Consider the following 24545-nt stretch of genomic DNA (forward strand, 5'->3'; position numbering starts at 1 on the left):
TAACTCCAGGATGTTGATATGGAGGGCCCGTGCGGGCTCCGTCCACCTGCCTCGGACTCTACGTCCATCACAGACTGCTCCCCAACCCTGCTTGGAGGCGTCTGTCGTCATGACTGCTCGGTGGTAAACTGGCCCCAGGGGCACACCGAGGGCAAATTGTGGGGGATCCGCCACCAACGGAGTGCCTTCCAGCACGCCGGAGTGACTGTGACTCAGCGTGCTCAATCGCGGCGAGGGTGTATCCTGAAAGACCTGAACCACCACTGCAACAGCCTCAACTGGAGGAGGCCGAGGGGGAGGGTCTGTGATGCAGCCGCTAGGAGGCCCAGCAGTCTCTGGCAAAGGGACACCCTGACACGAGCTCTCAGTCGGAAGAGGGAGAGACACGTGTGTATTGAGGCAACTCTCTCTGGCGCCAGCGTGGCAAGAATGGCAACGGAATCGAGGCACAGTCCGAGGAACTGTGCCTGCTGAGTTGGTGTCAACCAGTCGCTTGTCTTGATGGCCTGGGACATGGTGCGCAGGTTGAGCATCTTGAAGCACAGCACCTTGAGGTGGCGGTTCAGGCACCTCAGATCCAAGAGTTGCTGTGGGGTGTAAGGGTGGGCCCGGGTGGTGGAGGAGTGGGGTTGTAGTGTGGGCGCAAGCCGGTGGAGGAGCACCTCACGCAGGCGAGATCTCTTACAACACACCGCGGCTCCAGCCAGGCAGCGGGCCGCAGATTTTACTGCCGCTGCTAGCGCTCCTGCTGTGGTGGAAGAAGCCCTGTGGACAAAAACCACAGCAAGCAGTCGGAATATATATAGCACTATATAAACACAACTATTATTTTTAAAAGGCTCTTCTTGTGAACGAAACTGAAACCGAAAGTGCAGCCGGACCTCCGGTGCACGGATGGGAAAGAATCGGGATTAGCTATCAATAATAACTAAACACACACAAGACAGAGACGATGTGTAGCGAAAATGGTGGTGAACAACACTATGAAGTGAGCCAGCCAGCTGAAATACGCAGTTTGAATGTTTATTACAAACACAGACAGCGAGAGCTTACGTTCCTGAGTCCAGCGAAGAGGCAAAAGAGGACGAACCTGCGCAGACTTCACGTTTTATAGAACAGGAAGTGGGAAGGGACCTGTTCTGAGAGACAAGCGCAGGGGCCGATGGCAGCTTTGATATAGTGACGTTTCGATTGGGTTCCTACGGAAGTGCGCAGAAACCCCTCCCCCTTGGGCAGTGCTTCAGACTTGTAAGATAACTAGTTTACTTTCTTGGCAGGAAAAACAATTGTACATTATGAATAGTACAGAAAGACATAACATTGTTGATTGACACTAGGTGTAATGTTATTTAAGCCTAAATAGGAAAATATTTTCTCCTTGTCCAATATACATTTTCAAATGAATGCCTGGATTCTTGATTTGTGTAGTTAACACATTGCTGTTATTGTTTCTATCAAAAATATAATAAATATATTAAAACACAAATCAAAAGCGGACAAAAATTTGTAGAATCCAAAAGAAACCATATATTGAATCCAAGCATTGCTAGTACAACACAACTTCCCCCCCAAAAAAAGTTATAAATAATATATCTTAAACATGAAGAATTACAATGTTTTTAAACCTGCCACGCAATTCGTACATAAAGAAAAAACGAATATATTGTTTAACTCTGACAAACTACTAAAAAAGTATTTCATCCCATAATGCCTGTGGATGACCAAATTGTCATTTGTCAATAGAAATATATTCTTGCTGATGTTAAAGGTCAGCCAAAAACCCCTTTTCAACTTAACAATGAAACTATGTAACAGAATGAGTAACAAGAGGTCAATACCATCTACGGTCTATTCACAAACATACACTCACCTAAAGGATTATTAGGAACACCATACTAATACTGTGTTTGACCCCCTTTCGCCTTCAGAACTGCCTTAATTCTACATGGCATTGATTCAACAAGGTGCTGAAAGCATTCTTTAGAAATGTTGGCCCATATTGATAGGATAGCATCTTGCAGTTGATGGAGATTTGTGGGATGCACATCCAGGGCACGAAGCTCCCGTTCCACCACATCCCAAAGATGCTCTATTGGGTTGAGATCTGGTGACTGTGGGGGCCAGTTTAGTACAGTGAACTCATTGTCATGTTCAAGAAACCAATTTGAAATGATTCGACCTTTGTGACATGGTGCATTATCCTGCTGGAAGTAGCCATCAGAGGATGGGTACATGGTGGTCATAAAGGGATGGACATGGTCAGAAACAATGCTCAGGTAGGCCGTGGCATTTAAACGATGCCCAATTGGCACTAAGGGGCCTAAAGTGTGCCAAGAAAACATCCCCCACACCATTACACCACCACCACCAGCCTGCACAGTGGTAACAAGGCATGATGGATCCATGTTCTCATTCTGTTTACGCCAAATTCTGACTCTACCATCTGAATGTCTCAACAGAAATCGAGACTCATCAGACCAGGCAACATTTTTCCAGTCTTCAACTGTCCAATTTTGGTGAGCTTGTGCAAATTGTAGCCTCTTTTTCCTATTTGTAGTGGAGATGAGTGGTACCCGGTGGGGTCTTCTGCTGTTGTAGCCCCTCCGCCTCAAGGTTGTATGTGTTGTGGCTTCACAAATGCTTTGCTGCATACCTCGGTTGTAACGAGTGGTTATTTCAGTCAAAGTTGCTCTTCTATCAGCTTGAATCAGTCGGCCCATTCTCCTCTGACCTCTAGCATCAACAAGGCATTTTCGCCCACAGGACTGCCGCATACTGGATGTTTTTCCCTTTTCACACCATTCTTTGTAAACCCTAGAAATGGTTGTGCGTGAAAATCCCAGTAACTGAGCAGATTGTGAAATACTCAGACCGGCCCGTCTGGCACCAACAACCATGCCACGCTCAAAATTGCTTAAATCACCTTTCTTTCCCATTCAGACATTCAGTTTGGAGTTCAGGAGATTGTCTTGACCAGGACCACACCCCTAAATGCATTGAAGCAACTGCTATGTGATTGGTTGGTTAGATAATTGCATTAATGAGAAATTGAACAGGTGTTCCTAATAATCCTTTAGGTGAGTGTAGAACTTGAGACTATGGCATGCACCATATCAAAAGTCATAAACAGAGTAATGTTTAATAATTGAATATATATGTTTTTAACAATTTATTTTCTCTCTCTTCTTCATTCAAAATAATTAACAGAAAATACAGTTGTGACTGTTCTCCAGTTAAATGTATGTTGGCAATTTCTTACTGGAATTCACAAATTGAATGTAACAGACAAACAATATCGATTTTAATACAAATAAAAAAGTTGACAATAGTAAGTCTGAAAGTTGATAGTCTAATACAGACATGGTTTTATTAAGTAGTGTAATTTTCAAAGACTGTTTTAGTTGAATTTTAGATTTTAGATACTCAAGGCATTTTAGATACTGCCCTTCTCAGAGAGAGAGAGTGAGAGAGAGAGAGATATTTGGAAATGTTGACATTGTTGAAATGTTGAAATTAAATTCTCAATATTTTGTGTGAATGATAATTGCCAAAGTATTACTCCAGGTAACGCAAAATGATATGTGAAATAATGACCAAACACCTTTTATTTTATACTGTAGTCATCTCTTTTCACATGTAGTACATTAGATGATTACAAAAAATGTAAATGGATGGCAGTTGGGTGCTCATTATTGAGTGTTATTACATTGGTAATAATGGTATAATTATTATGTTATCCTCAGAAACATGCAGCTAACATAATAAATGCCAATAATGTAATATGTTATTACATTATCGGTAAAAAGTTATTACGTTATCGCTACATTTATTATGTTATCAGTATTACGTTATGAACTGCAAATTATTACGTTATTGTAGAGTTATAACGTTATCTGTATTTTATTACGTTATCTGTTGTAACACCACCTAGCAGTATTCACAAATATAGATAGTCTTCACTGCATTTTTCATCCTCAGATATTATCCATCAACCACACAAAGTTGAACTTTTCCCACAAGAAAATGCCATCAGGCTGAATAAACCTGTATTCCTGAGGTCTCTATATACAGTGCATCCGGAAAGTATTCACAGCACATCACTTTTTCCACATTTTGTTATGTTACAGCCTTATTCCAAAATGGATTAAATTCATCATTTTCCTCAGAATTCTACAAACAATACCCCATAATGACAATGTGAAAGAAGTTTGTTTGAAATCTTTGCAAATTTATTAAAAATAAAAAACAAAAAAAAGCACATGTACATAAGTATTCACAGCCTTTGCCATGACACTCAAAATTGAGCTCAGGTGCATCCTGTTTCCACTGATCATCCTTGAGATGTTTCTACAACTTGATTGGAGTCCACCTGTGGTAAATTCAGTTGATTGGACATGATCTGGAAAGGCACACACCTGTCTATATAATGTTCCACAGTTAATAGTGCATGTTAGAGCACAAACCAAGCTATGAAGTCCAAGGAATTGTCTGTAGACCTCCGAGACAGGATTGTATCGAGGCACAGATCTGGGGAAGGGTACAGAAAAATGTCTGTAGCATTGAAGGTCCCAATTAGCACAGTGGCCTCCATCATCCGTAAATGGAAGAAGTTTGGAACCACCAGGACTCTTCCTAGAGCTGGCCGCCTGGCCAGACTGAGCGATCGGGGGAGAAGGGCCTTAGTCGGGGAGGTGACCAAGAACCTGATGGTCACTCTGACAGAGCTCCAGCGTGTCTCTGTGGAGAGAGGAGAACCTTCCAGAAGAACAACCATCTCTGCAGCACTCCACCAATCAGGCCTGTATGGTAGAGTGACCAGACGGAAGCCACTCCTCAGTAAAAAGCACATGATCGCCCGCCTGGAGTTTGCCAAAAGGCACCTGAAGGACTCTCAGACCATGAGAAATAAAATCCTCTGGTCTGATGAAACAAAGATTGAACTCTTTGGCCTGAATGGCAAGCGTCATGTCTGGAGGAAACCAGGCACCGCTCATCACCTGGCCAATACCATCCCTACAGTGAAGCATCATGCTGTGTGGATGTTTTTCAGTGGCAGGAACTGGGAGGCTAGTCAGGATCGAGGGAAAGATGAATGCAGCAATGTACAGAGACATCCTTGATGAAAACCTGCTCCAGAGCGCTCTGGACTTCAGACTGGGGCGAAGGTTCATCTTCCAACAGGACAACAACCCTAAGCACACAGCCAGGATAACAAAGGAGTGGCTACAGGACAACTCTGTGAATGTCCTTGAGTGGCCCAGCCAGAGCCCAGACTTGAACCCGATTGAACATCTCTGGAGAGATCTGAAAACGGCTGTGCATAGACACTCCTCATCCAACCTGATGGAGTTTGAGAGGTCCTGCAAAGAAGAATGGGAGAAACTGGCCAGAAATTTGTGTGCCAAGCTTGTAGCATCACACTCAAAAAGACTTGAGGCTGTAATTGGTGCCAAAGGTGCTTCAACAAAGTATTGAGCAAAGGCTGTGAATACTTATGTACATGTGCTTTTTTTTGTTTTTTATTTTTAATACATTTGCAAAGATTTCAAACAAACTTCTTTCACGTTGTCATTATGGGGTATTGTTTGTAGAATTTTTAGGAAAGTAATGAATTGAATCCATTTTGGAATAAGGCTGTAACATAACAAAATGTGGAAAAAGTGAAGCGCTGTGAATACTTTCCGGATGCACTCTAGTCTATATAATAATTACATTATTTCTTACTTCATGAAATTCACTAGTTTAAGGAGCCAAGCCTTCCTTCATTGTTTAGAAAATCATACCTTGGATCTCTCCTTTCTTGTCTGATTTCAGTGTATGTCGACCCAACTGTATTTTATGGGATCATGCGTATTTATCTGTCGGGGTAGGTATTCTCCTTTCAGTGATTACCACATTTTTCAATTAAAATGTGTAATTTATCCCAACCTTGAAATGCTTCAATCCTGGTATTACAATTACTTTTCACTGTCATAGTGAATCTGCACTATGATGTTTAGAAAGCAAGACTTTAGTTAAACTTCATTTCAATATGCTTAACATTTTAAAGTACAATCCAATGGCTAGTAAGTTTACAGTCAATGCAAATGTAATTTGTTTCTGCCTTTCCTTCAGTGGTGCAGTAGTGCTTAAAAATAAATGTATTTATTATACTTTAAAAGAGGCCTTAATGGGGAATACAACCAATTCCTATAATTATTGTATTATGTGTTGTGTTTTACATGTTGCTATAGTAAGATGTATAGCACATTTCAAGTTCAATTCTATCAAATTAAGAACTTTTAAAACTTTAAAATATAAAACTTACCAAATAATGGTAACTCTGGAATGTATGCTTTTTCAGGGTTTCAGGATCTTAACTTCCTATGGTCCGTTCTTCGTACATAGTTTAACAAAATCAGGCTAAGTTGACATATCCCAGATTGAGCTAAAGCACTAACTGATATCCGCAATTATCTTTTCATCATGCACATTTCATCATGGGGTACATTTCATCACCAGCATCAGTTCATATGCATCAGCACTTTGCATATTGAGTTACAAACTACACTCAAAACAACAATTGTTTTCATTTTTTAAAGTTTGACATTACTGCATTAACATCAGGTTGAAATAATTCAAAACAAACTACCATCAATGTCACTGTAATGCAGTCTAAAGGCATGTTCACCCTCAAGGTTTGTTTCGTATTTAGTACGGTTCGGTTCGGGGAAGAGTGAACAACACAATTCGATTGGAAAGACTTGGTCGCTGTCCATTTGGCAAAATAACTGAGTTCGGTTCCCTTGGAAAAGTTGAATGTGACACAGGAGCGTCTCAGTTCTTTTTCAAAAAGAAAACAAACCCCACATTTCACCCAATAATGTGTAGTTTTGACTGTACAGTACCAGTTAAGATAACATGCGCATTTGTATTTGTTAATTAACTTATTGTTAACGATAACATAAATAATCTGACAACAATTGTATATTGGGCTATCAGGGTGTTACAAAGGTATTGCTCTAATTTGTTTTCTAAATGGAATATAATACAAATTAAAGTTAATACATCGTACAATTGTATCTAAAGATGCTGCGTGTGAGTGAGACATTTTTCAATCATTTTGTGGCTGGTTTGTACTTTTGTTTGTGTGAGAAATTAAATGTCAGAAATAACAAATTGCTATAAAAACCATTAATTTAATATTATGTAAAGTAGCACTATATGTTTAAAGGCATGGCAGTAGCAGTAAAATACTCCTAGATGGATATTTAGGGGACGTCACACTACTGTTATTGTATATTTTTATATAGGCAAAACAATCACCATTCGGCAGTGCAACACTGATCATAATATTCACAAGTACAGCAGCATATTGTTGTGTTTAATAACTGCATACAGTATGTTTAAATATTGGATGCGTTCATGATACAGACAACTGTCACAGATTCTGAAAATGAATTGCTTTGCTGGTCAGATCTGCGCACATTCTGCACAATGTGAACGTACCCATGTATTATTTGGTTGTATCAGAAGTAGACTGTCAAATGTGTTAGACTACTGCATGTAGATAATTTATTGCCGTCATACACCGATCAGCCATAACAGTATGACCACCTGCCTAATATTGTGTAGGTCCCCCTTTTGCCACCAAAACAGCCCTGACCCGTCGAGGCATGGACTCCACTAGACCTCTGAAGGTGTGCTGTGGTATCTGGCACCAAGATGTTAGCAGCAGATCCTTTAAGTCCTGTAAGTTGCCAGGTGGGGTCTCCATGAATTGAACTTGTTTGTCCAGCACATCCCACAGATGCTCGATTTGGATTGAGATCTGGGGAATTTGGAGGCCAAGTCAACACCTTGAACTGATGATTCATCAGACCAGGCCACCTTCTTCCAATGCTCCATGGTCCAGTTCTGATGCTCATGTGCCCATTGTAGGCGCTTTTGGCAGTGGACGGGTCAGCATGGGCACCCTGACTGGTCTGCGGCTACGCAGCCCCATACGCAACAAATTGAGATGCACTGTGTGTTCTGACACCTTTCTATCAGAACCAGCGTTAACTTTTTCAGCAATTTGAGCCACAGTAGCACGTCTGTTGGATCGGACCACACGGGCCAGCCTTCGCTCCCCACGTGCATCAATGAACCTTGGCCGCCCATGACCCGTTGCCGGTTCACCGCTTTTCCTTCCTTGGACCACTTTTGATAGGTACTGAACACTGCAGATCGGGAACACCCCACAAGAGCTGCAGTTTTGGAGATGCTCTGACCCAGTCGTCTAGCCATCACAATTTGGCCCTTGTCAAAGTCGCTCAGATCCTTACGCTTGCCAATTTTTCCTGCTTCTAACACATCAACTTTGAGGACAAAATGTTCACTTGCTGCCTAATATATCCCACCCACTGACAGGTGCCATGATAACGAGATTATCAGTGTTATTCACTTCACCTGTCAGTGGTCATAATGTTATGACTAAACGGTGTATGTATTTGTTATTGTATGCATTATGCTGCCATTTCCTATATGCACTAATCATTTAAAATGTAAATATCCAGTGTTTTATTAATACACTTGAGCTCACTTGATTATTGCAATATGATCTGAGTCCTGAGAAAACATGGAAGTGAACCACGAAAATGATCCCGAGTTAGTTTCCAAACTAACTGAGCATATTTGTAGACGGAAAATTGTGAACAATAAGCACATTGATAGAGTGTTTCAAAGCAAACCGATTTAATTTGTAACTAACCCAGTGGGAGGGGGTAACACGTTTGCCTGTATAGAGATATATTGCATGATTTATTAGTATATAACATCTGACGTGTGACAATAGTTAGCATTAAATACGCCAATAACATTTTCAACCAGCCATTTCTAACAAGCCGGTCCATTTCTTGTTACAGTCACAAGTTCTTGTTCAAAGGTGGTTTAACCGTGTTGTGTTGCATTTGCAAAAATACACCCCTATTCTGATCAGTTAGCTGATGCAGTTCGTCGACAACGCAAGGCCATGACGCGTCATTTGCCGGCAATCATTTTCCTGCTTCATTCACACAGACCCGGGCTGCGTCCCAAATCACACACTTGCTCCCTACACCTTTCGACAAGTGTACACAGAGTGTGCACTTGGGTGAGTGAGGGTGTAGGGTGTAGAGTGAAGCTAAAAGCGCTCAATGGGACACAGTTTAGTGTCAGCATTCAGCGTCTTTGCCTTTGACTGAAAAAGTACCTATGCAGTCTTTTCTTGTCATCTGTCTCTGTATTTAACATAATAATAATAATAATAATAATAATAATAATAATAATAATAATAATAACTAGAAGTTGCAGGCAACGTTTGAGGCTTCCAGGTGCTTGCAGTCGAGAAATGTATGGTTCCAGACTCATAAAAATAATAATCAGATTACATATTTTGACAACATTATTTACTTAAAAGTTTTGGTAAGCAGAGTATTCATGGTCAAGTTCCCCCTCTTGTGGTCAAATATTGTTTTTAATGTTCAACCAGTTACAATCTCAAAAAACAACTACACTTATTTAATTCAAATAGAGCAAATTTAACTAAGTTAGTAATAGCATAGATGCCTCTAGTATCATAACATATTAGTAAACACTTGATTCTCTAAGTTTCGTTTTGTGTACTTTTAAACACAATCAAACTGAACATTTAAGTGGCTTAAAAATGCTTCAGCTCTTCAATTTGCAGCCAACTTGGAGTCAACTTATCAACCTTATTTAGTTGCTAACCTGTCAAGTTGATTTCTGATGTGTGCGTTATATATATTTACAGCTGGAAAAGTAAAGTATATCACTAAGGAGCACATAGCAGCAAATTGTTTTTACTATAGCGCCTGACCGAGTATGACCGTTTTTTGTGTGTAGCTCGCACAGTAAACGTCTTATGTTTCAACTCTACTGTATAGAGTGACGAGAGAGAAGAGGACAAAGTCGTGCCACCCCTTGTTGCATCCTTAACATTAAACAGGAAGTTATTTGAATTTTGAATGTGACATAACCCCTCAGTAAAAATGTAGTACAGCGTTGAGCCTCCAGTGGTAGGAGGCCCGGCCTTTTAGTGTAGAGGGCTTAACGCTGTACTGTGCTCGGGGAGCTCTGACCCGCATCAGCTACACTTACAACTGCTGCAGCTTTTAAATTCATAGTTACCTTCTAAACCTTATTTATTCTGCGCACTTCCATAGGAACCCGATCGAAACGTCTATCTATCAAAGCTGCCATTGGCCCCTGTGCTCGTCACTCAAAACAGGTCCCTTCCCACTTCCTGTTCTATAAAACGTGACATCAGCGATGGTTCGTACTCTTTTGCCGGGAGCCAGGACTCCCGCACGACCTTGCAACCCTTGGACAGTGCTTCCTTTTTCAGATAACCGGGGTTGCATACGCAACCTATCGTTATCTTTCAAGTTGGAAGCACTGCCCAAGGGGGAGGTGTTACTGAATAACAAAACCATCGCAAGGGAGGAGGCAGCGAGCTGATAAGGGAGCCTGCCCCGAGGTGCACTGCTAGGGGTCCTCGGCAACACAACTCCAGACAGTAACCTCAGGGGTCCCGTAGGGCCACACCTGAGCCATCCAGGAGCGAGTCATGCTCTACTGCAGGGCTATTCAACTATATTCTTACAGGGGCCAGATTTGAAAAACGTTTTGTCAGGGGGGCCAGACATTTTCTACATACAATTACTATTCATAGGTACATTATAAATAAACAGTGCAAACACAATTATAAGCTTATAATGCACCTTTATTCCTATTACACGTATGTTTAACACTTTTCTTCTTAACATAAACATGCATGATTCCCTTCTAATGGGAGAAGCTGCACTTTTTTAAACAATTGTTTTATAAAGCACTCATATCCCATGTATCACACATTTTCTTTGTAACATAACTTCTAAACATTTTATGTTTCTGCTTTTTAACTCACTACTAATGGGAGAAATTGCACTTTTTAGATTGGGCAAGAGTAGAAAAGTTAGGCACAAAGGAGGTCAGTGCAAGTCACAGGCAGTGATGAAGATTCACGTTTGACAAGGAGGAACGAGTGTTTGTTTTTATGGCGTTCATGTGAGAGAAGCTGGATTCACATGTGTATGTTGAACCAAACATCGTCAAAAGAAAAAAGGCCAAAGATCTCATGTTTGGGAATCGCTCTGCAATAACATGCTCAGTCCAAAACTTCAAACAGCCCACAGACTGAAAAGCATGCCTCAGATCAGCTGATACCTGCATGTCCACTAGCTCCAACTGGAGGGAACCCTCATCGAGAGGCATCAGCACCTGTTTAGCTTTTGCGGAGAAGTCTCCACCCGGATCAGTAGAGAATGGGTCCCTAACAAACTGCATGATCTCTGTTGGCAGATTAAACTCGTCAAATCTAATTGAAAAGTTATTTTCAGTTTATCTAAAAACTCCAACATTACAGGGGTGATTTGTGCTGATTATAAATGGATATAGTTGTGCAGTGTATTGAAATGGAGCATTTTAATTGGGCACAGATCAGAAGAGAAAATAACGAATTTCTTCTGAAAAGCAGTCAGTTTTTCAATCATGTCAATAACTGTTTTATCCCTCCCCTGTAGTCACAAATTAAGTCCATTCAAGTGAATGAAGATGTCACTCAAAAAACACACCTGTGCTACGAACTCCTCGTCAAGCATTTTCGCTAGATAGGTGTTGGCTTTCTTGTGGCTGCAATCGCGCAGAAAAGCAATTATCTCCTCCCTAAGCTCGCAAACCCTGTTGAGAGCATTTCCCTTGCTTAACCACCTAACGTCATTGTGTAAAAGTAGATCATAATGCTCTGCAGACATGTCTTTCAGAAGACTACGAAACAAGCGGTTCTGCAGGCTAGATGTTGATCTGATAAAATTGATCATAGCCATAACTGAGTCCATGGTGTTTTTTAACTCACCGCTAAGTTTCGCACATAGCGCGCTCTGGTGTATCAGGCAGTGCAGTGATCTCATGTGCGGCGAAAGAGCCGCTAGACGGGCTGATAAGCCCTGTACCCTGCCCGACATAGACGGAGCGCCATCTGTGACAAGCATGTTAACTCGCTCCAAATCCAGTCCATTCTCATTGAAAAACGAAACGATTTTCTGGAAAATTATCTCACCAGTAGTGTGTCCTTCCAGTGGTATTAAGCCCAGCACGTCCTCCCGAAAGCACTCTGCATCAAAAAATCGCACATATAAGCACAGCTGTGCTATGTCAGTACTGTCAGTTGACTAGTACACAGCCAGGGACATTGTCTCTGCCTTCTTCAGTCTGTCCAACAGCGTTTCAAAAACCTCCATAGCAAGAATTTCAATTCTCCTTGTAGTTGATGTGTCCGACATGGATATATATTTAATCGAGGACATCACCTGGTTTCTCACTTTCTCGTCCGGTGTCACCTCCTCAATGGCAGCTAGCAAGCACTCTTTCACAGTCTCAGAGTCCGTAAAAGGTCTCTTCTTTCTACCAAGTATCCATGCCACACGGAGAGAGGCCACCATAGCGTTTTCCTGTGCAGAGCACGATCGCACCATAGTGACCCGGCTCTGCTCATAGGAGGTGGTTAGGTTTTTAATTTATTTTTGTGTACATCTGAACCAACTGGAAAGTTAATGTCGAATTGTGAGAGTTTAGTTTTAAAGTGTCTCCTTAGATTGTAGTCTTTTTGCACAGAAACGACCTCGTTGCACAGCAGGCACATAGGCTTCCCTCCTGTAATTTTTATAAACAGGTATTTCTCAGTCCACTCACTTTTGAATTGCCTATTTTCATCATCAACTTTTCTTTTCTTCAGAGTAGAAAGAGACATGTTTCTAGCTCACCTTCACTTTGTGCTAAACAATTGTAAAATACCTTGATTGTGGTGGCACACAGTTGTAGACTGCAGCGGTTACCTGGGATATTTTTCAATTCTGATTGGCTGTAACAGATGCTATTGCTGATGATATTGATTGACAGCACTTTATGGGCGGGACTACAGAAAAAACTGAGTATCTTATTGGAGGATATTGAATAATGGCTCATTTTGGCATCAAACATCTGATTTTTGCGAGGATTTTTATTAATACTAAGAATTTATCAAAGGGCCATTCTAAATTGACAAATGGGCCGGATATGGCCCACGGGCCGCCAGTTGAATAGGCCAGCACTACGCCGTGAAGGACTGAAATCCTGCAGCACCCGCAAGGTCCCCCTGCTCAAGAAAGCACATGTACAGGCCCGTCTGAAGTTTGCCAATGAACATCTGAATGATTCAGAGGAGAACTGTGTGAAAGTGTCAGATGAGACCAAAATCGAGCTCTTTGGCATCAACTCAACTCGCCGTGTTTGGAGGAGGAGGAATGCTGCCTATGACCCCAAGAACACCATCCTCACCGTCAAACATGGAGGTGGAAACATTATGCTTTGGGGGTGTTTTTCTGCTAAGGGGACAGGACAACTGCACCGCATCAAAGGGACGATGGACGGGGCCATGTACCATCAAATCTTGGGTGAGAACCTCCTTCCCTCAGCCAGGGCATTGAAAATGGGTCATGGATGGGTATTCCAGCATGACAATGACCCAAAACACACAGCCAAGGCACCAAAGGAGTGGCTCAAGAAGAAGCACATTAAGGTCCTGGAGTGGCCTAGCCAGTCTCCAGACCTTAATCCCATAGAAAATCTGTGGAGGGAGCTGAAGGTTCAAGTTGCCAAACGTCAGCCTCGAAACCTTAATGACTTGGAGAGGATCTGCAAAGAGGAGTGGGACAAAATCCCTCCTGAGATGTGTGCAAATCTGGTGGCCAACTACAAGAAACGTCTGAGCTCTGTGATTGCCAACAAGGGTTTTGCCACCAAGTACTAAGTCAAAGGGGTCAAATACTTATTTCCCTCATTAACATGCAAATCAATTTATAACTTTTATTAAATGCGTTTTTCTGGATTTTTTGTTGTTATTCTGTCTCTCACTGTTAAAATACACCTACCATTAAAATTATAGACTGATCATTTCTTTGTCAGTGGGCAAACGTACAAGATCAGCAGGGGATCAAATACTTTTTTCCCTCACTGTATATACACAGCAGGGCACTGGAGAATTCCAGTCTGTACATCCAGGAGCAGCTCGCGTGGGTGCTCGACTGAAAGACATAGTCCGGTGGAAGGGAAAGACACGGTTCACTAGCTCCCTCAGGAAGCACTTACAGGGGCAGACTGGGAGAGAAAAGGCAGGAGCCAGAGCCCGAAGGCTACTGGGGCTCGACTGCAGCCAATACTGGGTTCCCAATGGAAGGGACCGGTCCCATCACATCCAACCTGTAGAACCGGGCAAATGTAAGCGGCGAGGCCCAAGCTGCAGCTGCACAAATGTCTGCCAAGGGGGCACCTTGAAAAAGTGCCCATGATGTGGCAACGCCTCGAGTCACGTGGGCCACCAGATGATCAGGCACCGGGGTCCCGGTAGACTTGTAGGCCATGGTAATGGTGTCCACAATCCAATGCGAGAGGCGCTGTTTTGAAAGCGCCTGGCCCTGTGTTCGCGCTCCATAAGACACAAACAGTTGGTCTGAGCGCCGAATGTCCTTGCGTTCCAAATAGCACCTGAGGGCCTGCACAGGCAGAGCAGGTGAAGCCGACTCTCTTGCTCTGAAGCGAAGGGAGGAGGATGAAAAGCCATCAGCTCAATAGGCCTGTTGACATTAAATGGAGACAGCACTTTCGGGAGGAATGCAGGGTTAGGCCGTAGCGTGACCCTGGAGCCATCTCCCGCAAAACGGACACACAATGGATGTATAGACAGGGCATGTAACTCGCTCACGCGTTTTGCAGAGGTGATTGCCAGCAAAAACGCAGTCTTAAGTGACACCAGCTTCAGCTCAGCTGAGTTCAGTGGCTCAAATGGAGCTTGGGAAAGTGCGTCCAGCACTACATCAAGGCACCAGATGGGCAGTGAAAGGGTTCAAGTAGGCCATAGCTGTCGAGCTCCCTTTAAAAACTGCACAGCCAGAAAATGAGACCCAGGAGGCTCGCCATCAATCCGGACATGACATGCAGAGATGGCCGCCAGATACACTTTGAGCGTGGACGGGGACTTGCCCTGGTCCAACAGCTCTTGTAGAAATTGCAATATTGACCCCGATGGGGCAATTAATTGGGTCTTGACCGCCGTCTTGGCACCAGGTGCTAAACGTCCACCAGCGGTAGGAATACTGCTCACGCTCACGCTGACTGAATGGTGGCAACTACCGCGTCCGACAGACCCCAGGCAATCAATCGCTCCCACTCAGGGGCCAGGCCCAGAGCTGGAGGAGGCCCGGTTTGGGGTGCCAAAGCGTGCCCTGCACCTGGGACAACAAGTCCGCTCTCACTGGGAGCTGCCAAGGCTCTCCTTGGAGGAGGGCGATCAGGTCTGCGAACCAGAATCTGCGAGGCCACCGTGGGGCTATCAGCAGAAGTGTCGCTCGTTCTCTCCTGACATTCTCCAGGACCACCAGGAGAAGGGGGAGCGGTGGGAATGCATAAAGGAAACAGCCCGCTAACGTGTGGGCTAGCGCGTCGATCCCTAGGGTTCCTGAGCGGTCTCGGACGGAGAACCATAGTGGGCAATGTGTGGACTCTGCCAAGGCAGAGAGCCACATCCGCCCAGCCGAACCTACTCTATAGTTGTTGTACCACAAGTGGGTGGAGGCGCCATTCCGAGACCGGGGGGCCCCTCGAGAAAGGAGGTCCGCTGCCGTGTTGGACAGGCCTGGGAGGTGAACTGCTCTGTTGGAGCGTAACCGTGGCAGCAGAAGCAGATGGCGTGCTAGACAGTACAGTCTGCGCAACCGGAGACCTCCTTGCATGTTGATATAGGCAACCACCGCTGTGTTGTCTGTCCGAACCAGCACATGTCTTTCCCACAGGACTGGCAGGATATGAAACAGTCCAAGGAGTACTGCTTGTAACTCCAGGATGTTGATATGGAGGGCCCGTGCTGGTTCTGTCCACCTGCCTCGGACTCCACGTCCGTCGCAGACTGCTCCCCAACCCTGCTTGGAGGCGTCTGTTGTCATGACTGCTCAGTGGTAGACTGGCCCCAGGGGCACACCAAGGGTCAAATTGTGGGGGCTCTGCCACCAACGAAGCGCCTTCCAGCACACCGGAGTGACTGTGTGTTCGATTGCCGCGAGGGTGCATCCTGAGAGACCTGAACCACCACTGCAACGGCCTCAACTGGAGGAGGCCGAGGGGGAGGGTCTGTGATGCAGCTGCTAGGAGGCCCAGCAGCCTCTGGCAAAGGGACACCCTGACACGAGCTCTCAGTCGGAAGAGGGAGAGACACATGTGCATTGAGGCAACTCTCTCTGGCGCCAGCGTGGCGAGCATGGCAACGAAATTGAGGCGCAGTCCAAGGAACTGTGCCTGCTGAGTTGGCATCAGGCGGCTCTTCTCTCGATTGACCCAAAGGCCCAATTCGGAGAGGCGGTCTAAAATCAGGTCCATGTGTGTCTGAACCTGCTCCCTCGAGTGAGAACAAACCAGCCAGTCATCTAGATAATTTAGGACGCGGACTCCCTGGCAACGTAAAGGGGCTGACACGACATCCATACACTTGGAAAAAGTGCATGGCACTAGCGACAGGCCGAACGGGAGAACAGCAAACTCGAATACTCAGCCCTCGAAGGTGAACGGAGAAACTTCCTATGCGCCTGCGCAATGGGGATGTGAAAGTAAGCATCTTTCAGATCCACCGTGATGAACCAGTCACCGGGCTTGATGGCCTGGGACATGGTGCACAGGTTGAGCATCTTGAAGCGCAGCACCTTGAGGTGGCGGTTCAAGCGCCTCAGATCCAAGATGGGGCAGAAACCGCCATCTTTCTTGGGCACAAGGAAGAAGGGGGAATAAAATCCCTCGTGCTGCCCCGGCGGGGGCACTTCGTGGATTGCTCGCTTCTCTAGGAGAGCGGCGATTTCGACGTGAAGCGCCGCACACTGCAACGGGTCCCTCACTCGTGTCTACACCACACCCTGGAAGGGGGGGACGTGTCTGAAATTTCAGGGAGTAGCCAACTGATATAATTTGGAGCACCCAAGAGTCTTGGGTGCAGAGTTGCCAATTTGAAAGTTGCTGGGGGGTGTAAGGGTGGGCCAGAGGCTGCTGGAATGCCTCAGGGGCGGGGCTCGGGTGGTGGTGGAGGAGGTGGGGTCGGGCCGGGTCCCCTCCTACCACGAGCTGCCGTGGGCCGCCGGGGACCAGGGCGTGAGCCTGGGGGGCCGCCTGCCTGCCAGTCAGACGTTGGCAGAGATCGGCAGGTGGGCGGGGCTGTGACCTTGGCTGTGGTCCAACCTGTGGCCTGGGCTGTGGCCTGAGAGCCGCAGTCGGTGGGCCTCCCCGCCGGCGAGCTGCCGCAGACGGCCTGCGTTGCTGAACCTGAGGTGCCACTGGGTACACTCGGGCCATTATTACTATTATCATTATTATTATTATTATTATTATTATTATTATTATTATTATTATTATTATTATGTTAATTCAATACAGAGACAGATGACAAGAAAAGACTGCATAGATACTTTTTCAGTCAAAGCCAATGACGCTGAATGCTGAAGTGTGTCCCATTGAGTGCTTTTGGCTTCACCCTACACCCTACACCCTCGCTCACTCAAGTGCACACTCTGTGATGTCAGCACAATGCCACGCAAAGTGTACACTTGTCTAAGGGTGTAGGGAGCAAGTGTGCGATTTGGGATGCAGCCCTGTCTCCAGAAAATTGCCCGCAATTAGACTAGGACCCTTGCCGGAAAATTGCCGGCAATAAACCATTCACACAGACCTTGCTGCCAACAAAATGCCACTAAATTGCTGGCAATTGTTTCAGTAGCATAAACTGTGGGTCCGGAGGTTGGAGGAGAAAGTATTTATCAGTTGTTAATTTTTAGGAGTTTTTAGCTGAAATGCCCTATATGTATTTCATTCAAACATTTAGTAACATATAAGAACGGATATGGAGAAATTGCCATACACAGAGATATTTACTTTTGAATTGCAAATGCCGCACAAAAAGGCTATGAACTTCTAGTGTTAAACAGTTTTTAATGTTATTGTCTGCTTGTTTTATCGGACCTATTTATTAATTATATTGTATTGTGTGAATAAACTGCTCTTTGGGGCATCTTTTTGAATTGCACAGCAATATTCTGGGTCCTGTGTTGGGTGGTTTCAGTATTTGTTAAATACTATATGTCCCTTATATTATTATTATTATTTTTATTTCTTGGCAGACGCCCTTATCCAGGGCGACTTACAACATAAGTGTAAAACATATTTATTTACTGAATTGAATATGTACTTTCAAAAACCAACTACCACTGCAATTTTTAATTGAAAATGCAAATTGGAGATGAACTGACACTGGTGATTCAATGTTAGTGATGACAAGTGAATGATGCAAACTACTTGACAAAAAGACGGGATCCCGTGATTTTCAGTTCTTCTTACACACATCTAGGATTGAATTTGCTTATTAGTTTAAGACAGATGTCACTCATCGAGGATAAGCGTGTGTTCCATTTTGGATACAAAAGGAGTCACAGTGGGGCGCCGAAACTATGATTTGCCGACAGCAGCATGCTCTTTTGCCAATTTCAGCACTTATTATGGAAGAGCATCAGGAGGCAAAGGACATATTGAATAAAGTGAAAACTGCTGCATCTGCATAAGCCAGGGAAGAAGCCTGGAAAACAATAGAAAATAAATTAAATGCTTAAGTTTGTTTTTTAATGGCATCAATGTCAATGACCCCAAAATGCATTGGTGTTCAATATAATTTATCCCAGACTTATGTAGATATTACGTAGAGCTCTGTGCTGGCCAGCAGTATACTGTATTGAAATATACGTGTATTTTCTACATGGTACTTACAAAGAATAATACATACAAAATTTCAAACAGCGATGCACACTGCAGAATTGCTCAGATGCTTCGAGTTGCCTACAGTAGAGGAACATGCCACTGGGTAAGTAGCCCAGCCCTACACAGAGGGTCTGTGGCACTGTGGCACAATGCATGACTGCAGTTGGTGGCATTAGTGATGTTGAAATCAACTAGATAAATCATCCCTTGTCAACTGAACCTGAAATGCTCAAATAAATTATCTGTATGATTTAAAGGATCTTGGCGCTCTCCAAGAATTATTTAGTTAAGAATCCTTATCAATTAATCCGTATTAAGCATGCTCCTTTTTTAACTCTGTGACTCATGTGGAAACATTGCAAACATTTTGTAGAAACTAGCAATAAAAACACTAGCAATAACAATAACAAAATAGTTTTAAATTGGATGTATAAAGATTATAACACCATGTCAACTGCAAAATACCTTTATTTTCCGGTTTACAGACATTTAGTAGTCGATGTAATTTGTATGCGTTCAATTAAAAACTATTTTGTATGTTTAGGTGGCTATTTTGATTATATATTTAATTCATTTTTTTTTCGACAAAATGTCTGCAAGATTTCCACTTGATAGACTAACCACATTTTCAAAATTACAATTAAAAAAGTGTTAATTTTCAGATATCTGCTTCCGTTACATAGTTACCTTCCTTTTTTGAGCAATGTGTTTACAAAAATGACAAATGTGTATGATTCTAATATGGCACAACTGATTCTTAATGATACATTGTTGTATTGCAAAGAGTTTTTTTCAATATGACAACAGCAAGAGGTCAATAAAGGAGGAAGTGAAACAGATAAAAGGCAAAAATTTAAGTATCTTGTAAAATGAACAAGATGTGGCAAATGTTCTAAATGAGTATTTCACAGAGGTTTTTACAAAAGAAATAACAGATAACATGCCCCAGGGTAACAATCAGTCCAGTGAAACCCTAAGAGAGATTAGGATATATGAGGAGGAGGTACTAAAGGTACTAGCAGAATTAAGAACAAACAAATCACCTGCGCCAGATGATATATTTCCAACAGTACTTAAATAAATGAGGGAAATTATTTATAGGCCTCTATAAACTAAAATAACTAAAATATTCCAAATGACACTTAGAACAGGGGATGTGCCAACTGACTGGAAGATGGCAAATGTCATACCAGTCCACAAGAAAGGGGACAAAACTGAACCAGGAAATTACAGACCAATCAGTCTCACCTGTGTTACTTGTAAAATGATGGAAGAAATTATTAGACAGAAAATAGAGGAGCATCTTAATGAAAACCATATTCTTGGAGATAGTCAACATGGGTTTAGACGAGGCAGATCATGTCTTACTAATTTATTTGAATTTTTTGAACATGCAACTACAGCTGTAGATCACATGAAAGCATATAATATGATATACTTAGATTTTCAGAAAGCTTTTGATAAGGTTCCACACCAAAGACTGATCCTCAAATTAGAAGCTGTAGGCATTCAGGGTAATGTAAGTAAGTAGTGAAGATCACTTTCTTTTTTGATAGCCGGAAGTCCCACCATCCCTCCGTACCATATACCGGACATCCCGCCTTAGGCAGTCGGCCATTTTGGATGATATTGGCCATTTTGGATGTCAGCCATCTTGGATGATGTCGGCCATTTTGGATGTCAGCCATCTTGGATGATGTCGGCCATTTTGGATGATATCGGCCATTTGTAAGGTCACAGGTCATCTGGTAAGATGGTAGCCATTTTGTTAGGATGACATCCATCATGGTGAGGGTCCAAGGGTCCCTCACCCTGCTGGTGTGTAGGTGTAATATTTAATGGCATAAACTGTGTTTTTAAGGTTATATTGTTTTATGATACTGTGTTGGTAAATTAAAAAATAAGAAAAGTTTTAAATATATATATATATATATATACAGTGAGGGGAAAAAAGTATTTGATCCCCTGGTGATTTTGTATGTTTCCCCACTGACAAAGAAATGATCAGTCTATAATTTTAATGGTAGGTGTATTTTAACAGTGAGAGCCAGAATAACAACAAAAAAATCCAGAAAAACGCAATTCAAAAAAGTTATAAATTGATTTGCATGTTAATGAAGGAAATAAGTATTTGACTCCTTCGACTTAGTACTTGGTGGCAAAACCCTTGTTGGCATTCACAGAGGTCAGACGTTTCTTGTAGTTGGCCACCAGGTTTGCACACATCTCAGGAGGTATTTTGTCCCACTCCTCTTTGCAGATCCTCTCCAAGTCATTAAGGTTTCGAGGCTGACATTTGGCAACTCGAACCTTCAGCTCCCTCCACAGATTTTCTATGGGATTAAGGTCTGGAGACTGGCTAGGCCACTCCAGGACCTTAAAGTGCTTCTTCTTGAGCCACTCCTTTGTTGCCTTGGCGGTGTGTTTTGGGTCATTGTCATGCTGGAATACCCATCCACGACCCATTTTCAATGCCCTGGCTGAAGGAAGGAGGTTCTCACCCAAGATTTGATGGTACATGGCCCCATCCATCATCCCTTTGATGCGGTGCAGTTGTCCTGTCCCCTTAGCAGAAAAACACCCCCAAAGCATAATGTTTCCACCTCCATGTTTGACGGTGGGGATGGTGTTCTTGGGGTCATTCCGAGTTGAGTTGATGCCAAGGAGCTCGATTTTGGTCTCATCTGACCACAACACTTTCACCCAATTCTCCTCTGAATCATTCAGTTATTTATTGGCAAACTTCAGACGGGCCTGTACATGTGCTTTCTTGAGCAGGGGGACCTTGCGGGCGCTGCAGGATTTCAGTCCTTCACGGCGTAGTGTGTTACCAATTGTTTTCTTGGTGACTATGGTCCCAGCTGCCTTGAGATCATTAACAAGATACTCCCGTGTAGTTCTGGGCTGTTTGCTCACCGTTCTCATGATCATTGAAACTCCACGAGGTGAGAACTATGGAGCATGGAGCCCCAGACCGAGGGAGACTGACAGTTATTTTGTGTTTCTTCCATTTGCGAATAATCGCACCAACTGTTGTCACCTTCTCACCAAGCTGCTTGGCAATGGTCTTGTAGCCCATTCCAGCCTTGTGTAGGTCTACAATCTTGTCCCTGACATCCTTGGCCAGCTCTTTGGTCTTGGTCATGGTGGAGAGTTTGGAATCTGATTGATAAACCTGAATGTTGACCGGATCTATCGTGTACAAAACATTTTAGACTCCAGAGGTCATGGCAGAAATAAACAAGTTTTAGTCAAATGGCTGGGTTGGGGGATTAAATTTTATAATTGGATCAAAGCTTCAGAGGTGAAAGACATAGCACCGGGGTTGTGAGAGGCTCAAAAATGAGTGAAAACGGATTTTACCTGACTTTAACCAGCAATGCCTCACAGGATCTATTTCCTAATAACAAGAGCTCCAACTTTACTGATAATATAGCCAAATCCATTGATCTATCAGGTAAATGGGAGGTAGGGATGTTGGAGATGCACTACCCCATGACTGTCAATACATTTGACAGGAAACAGAGCTTCGAATTGCTTTCTGAAACAACCGACACAAATTGGTATTATGAAATATCACAAGGCTACTATAAAAACATTGATGTATTGTTAACAGCCATGAATAATGCTGTCAAGTCCGTCCCCACATCACCCAAAGTATACTTTCAATACAATTATATTAGTAGAAGTGTGAGGCTTTTTGGTGATTCAACTATATTGTTTTTTACCAGGGGCCAACTAGCACATGTCTTGGGGTTCATTCCCAAGAAGGGGGCGAAAAAAATCACCCCATCCTGTGGATATTACTGCAGGGTTTAATCACATGTATGTTTATACCGATATAATTTAACACCAATTAGTGGGTGACACTTACGCCCCACTTCTGCGTTGTGCGCCTAAAAAAGGGGAAGAAGGCAAATTTGTTACGTTGTTATATGATAAGCCTCACTTTGTCCCCCTGAGCATGGATCAATTTGACACCATCAGCATTGAAATAAAGACTGATCAGAACGAACATGTCACATTCGCATACGGCAAGGTAATAGTGAAGTTGCATTTCCGACCTGTTAGATACAACCACTTTTAAATCATGGTGATTGTTAAAAACTATGGAGACCCACACATGTATAGGAACTACTACAAGTATCAGGCGGGTAACGGCCTCCCCAGTTTTGCCGGGATGCCGGTACAATACGGTGTGGGGGTAGCTGGTATATTTAGAGCGTTATTCAGAAAAGCTATGCCTTACCTGAGACGTGGGTTAGAAATTGTCAAGCCACATGTCAGATCAGCCGCGACAAACATAGCTAAAGATGTGGTTGGCCAGGTTACAAGTGCGGTGGCCAGTAGAATAAATGCCCCGAAACAGGAGGGCTCGGGACTAATGTATATAAGGAGAGGCATTAAAAGGAAAAGAACGACACCACTGGGGCTCACAGGGCCCTCGGCACTTGTTAAAAGAAGGGCTGTACGGAAGAAACACAATCATAAAAGAAACAGCACCCGCAAGAACAGGAGCTCCAGGTAACAACATCACGGGGATAATATTTTAAACATGGCTTTCGTTCACTGTAGCTCTGGGGAGTGCACCAAATCTGAACTGGACCTTTTTCAGCTGGCGCCCACACAGACCAGCATTGAAAAGAGTTTCTATGTGGAGGTAATGCTGAACGGTGTTGATATAAAAATTAAGCTCACCCGTAACAGAGAAGCATTCTGTCTCATGAGCAACGCTGAGGATTTCAAACTGTCGATTCTCTCTGCAGCTCTGTTTGTGAAGAGGGTCCTGGTGGCCCCCGCTGTCAAGCTGGGACATGCCGATGCGCTGCAGGTGGCTAATGCAAAATAACCTGTAGATAGGGTTCAGATGAAGGTGTTCAGTCTGGCCAAAGGAAGCCGGGTGTGTAACCAGGAAAATTGATTTCTGGGCCAATTGCCTAAAATAATAGTAATTGATTCAGCGGTGACGTTACACAGAATCCCTTCAACTTTAAACATTGTGATATTAATTTCCTGGCCCTGTATGCAGATGGGGAGCAGATCCCCACTAAACCGCTACAACCGGATTTCGCAAATTATAACTATGTCCGGGAGTTTCCCAAAGGTTACACGCTGTTTGCATTCAATCTCAGCCCTGATCAAGAGTTCACCGGGCACTATTCACTCATAAAAACATGGAACCTGAGAGCAGAAATTCGTTTTGCCCAGCGATTACCAACCACCGTGAACATGATAGTGTATGCTGTTTTTGACAACATTGATGAAATTAACATGAGATGCCAAGTCCTTTATGACTACAGCTGAAAAGGAAAAAAAAAAGATTGCTTTGTGCCTTCCGCAAAGTAGCCATGGATACCAAACAACTGTGTGCCATTATGACTAAGGACATTAACATAAGAGACTATTTTCTGGGTGTGTTTCCATCTGATAAGCTCCCCAAACGATCACAAGTCCCAAACAGGAGGCCAGTCTGCTTTATTATTAACACCCACCCCCACGACTTACCCGGGGAACACTGGCTCGCTATCTATCTGGGAGGAGATGGGAACGCTGAAATCTTTGTTTCTTATGGATTCCGTCCCAATGCTCCTTTTTCCCCTAAATCAATCATGTGTTTTTTTAAACACAAATGCCGTGTTACCCATGTATAAGAGTAACCAGTTGCAAGA

General features: G+C 43.5%; 1 protein-coding gene across 1 annotated transcript in view; it reads left to right on the forward strand.

Annotated features, from left to right (window-relative positions):
- The window catches only part of ido1 (indoleamine 2,3-dioxygenase 1), an 88519-nt gene that overhangs the window by 47927 nt on the left and 16047 nt on the right, over window positions 1–24545 (forward strand). The window contains exon 8 of the mRNA XM_066714552.1: window positions 5815–5866. Within this exon, the coding sequence (XP_066570649.1) occupies window positions 5815–5866 (52 nt within the window). The remainder of the gene's footprint in view (window positions 1–5814; window positions 5867–24545) is intronic.

This window comes from Amia ocellicauda, chromosome 9 (genome assembly GCF_036373705.1).
Source record: "Amia ocellicauda isolate fAmiCal2 chromosome 9, fAmiCal2.hap1, whole genome shotgun sequence".
Classification (NCBI taxonomy): domain Eukaryota; kingdom Metazoa; phylum Chordata; class Actinopteri; order Amiiformes; family Amiidae; genus Amia; species Amia ocellicauda.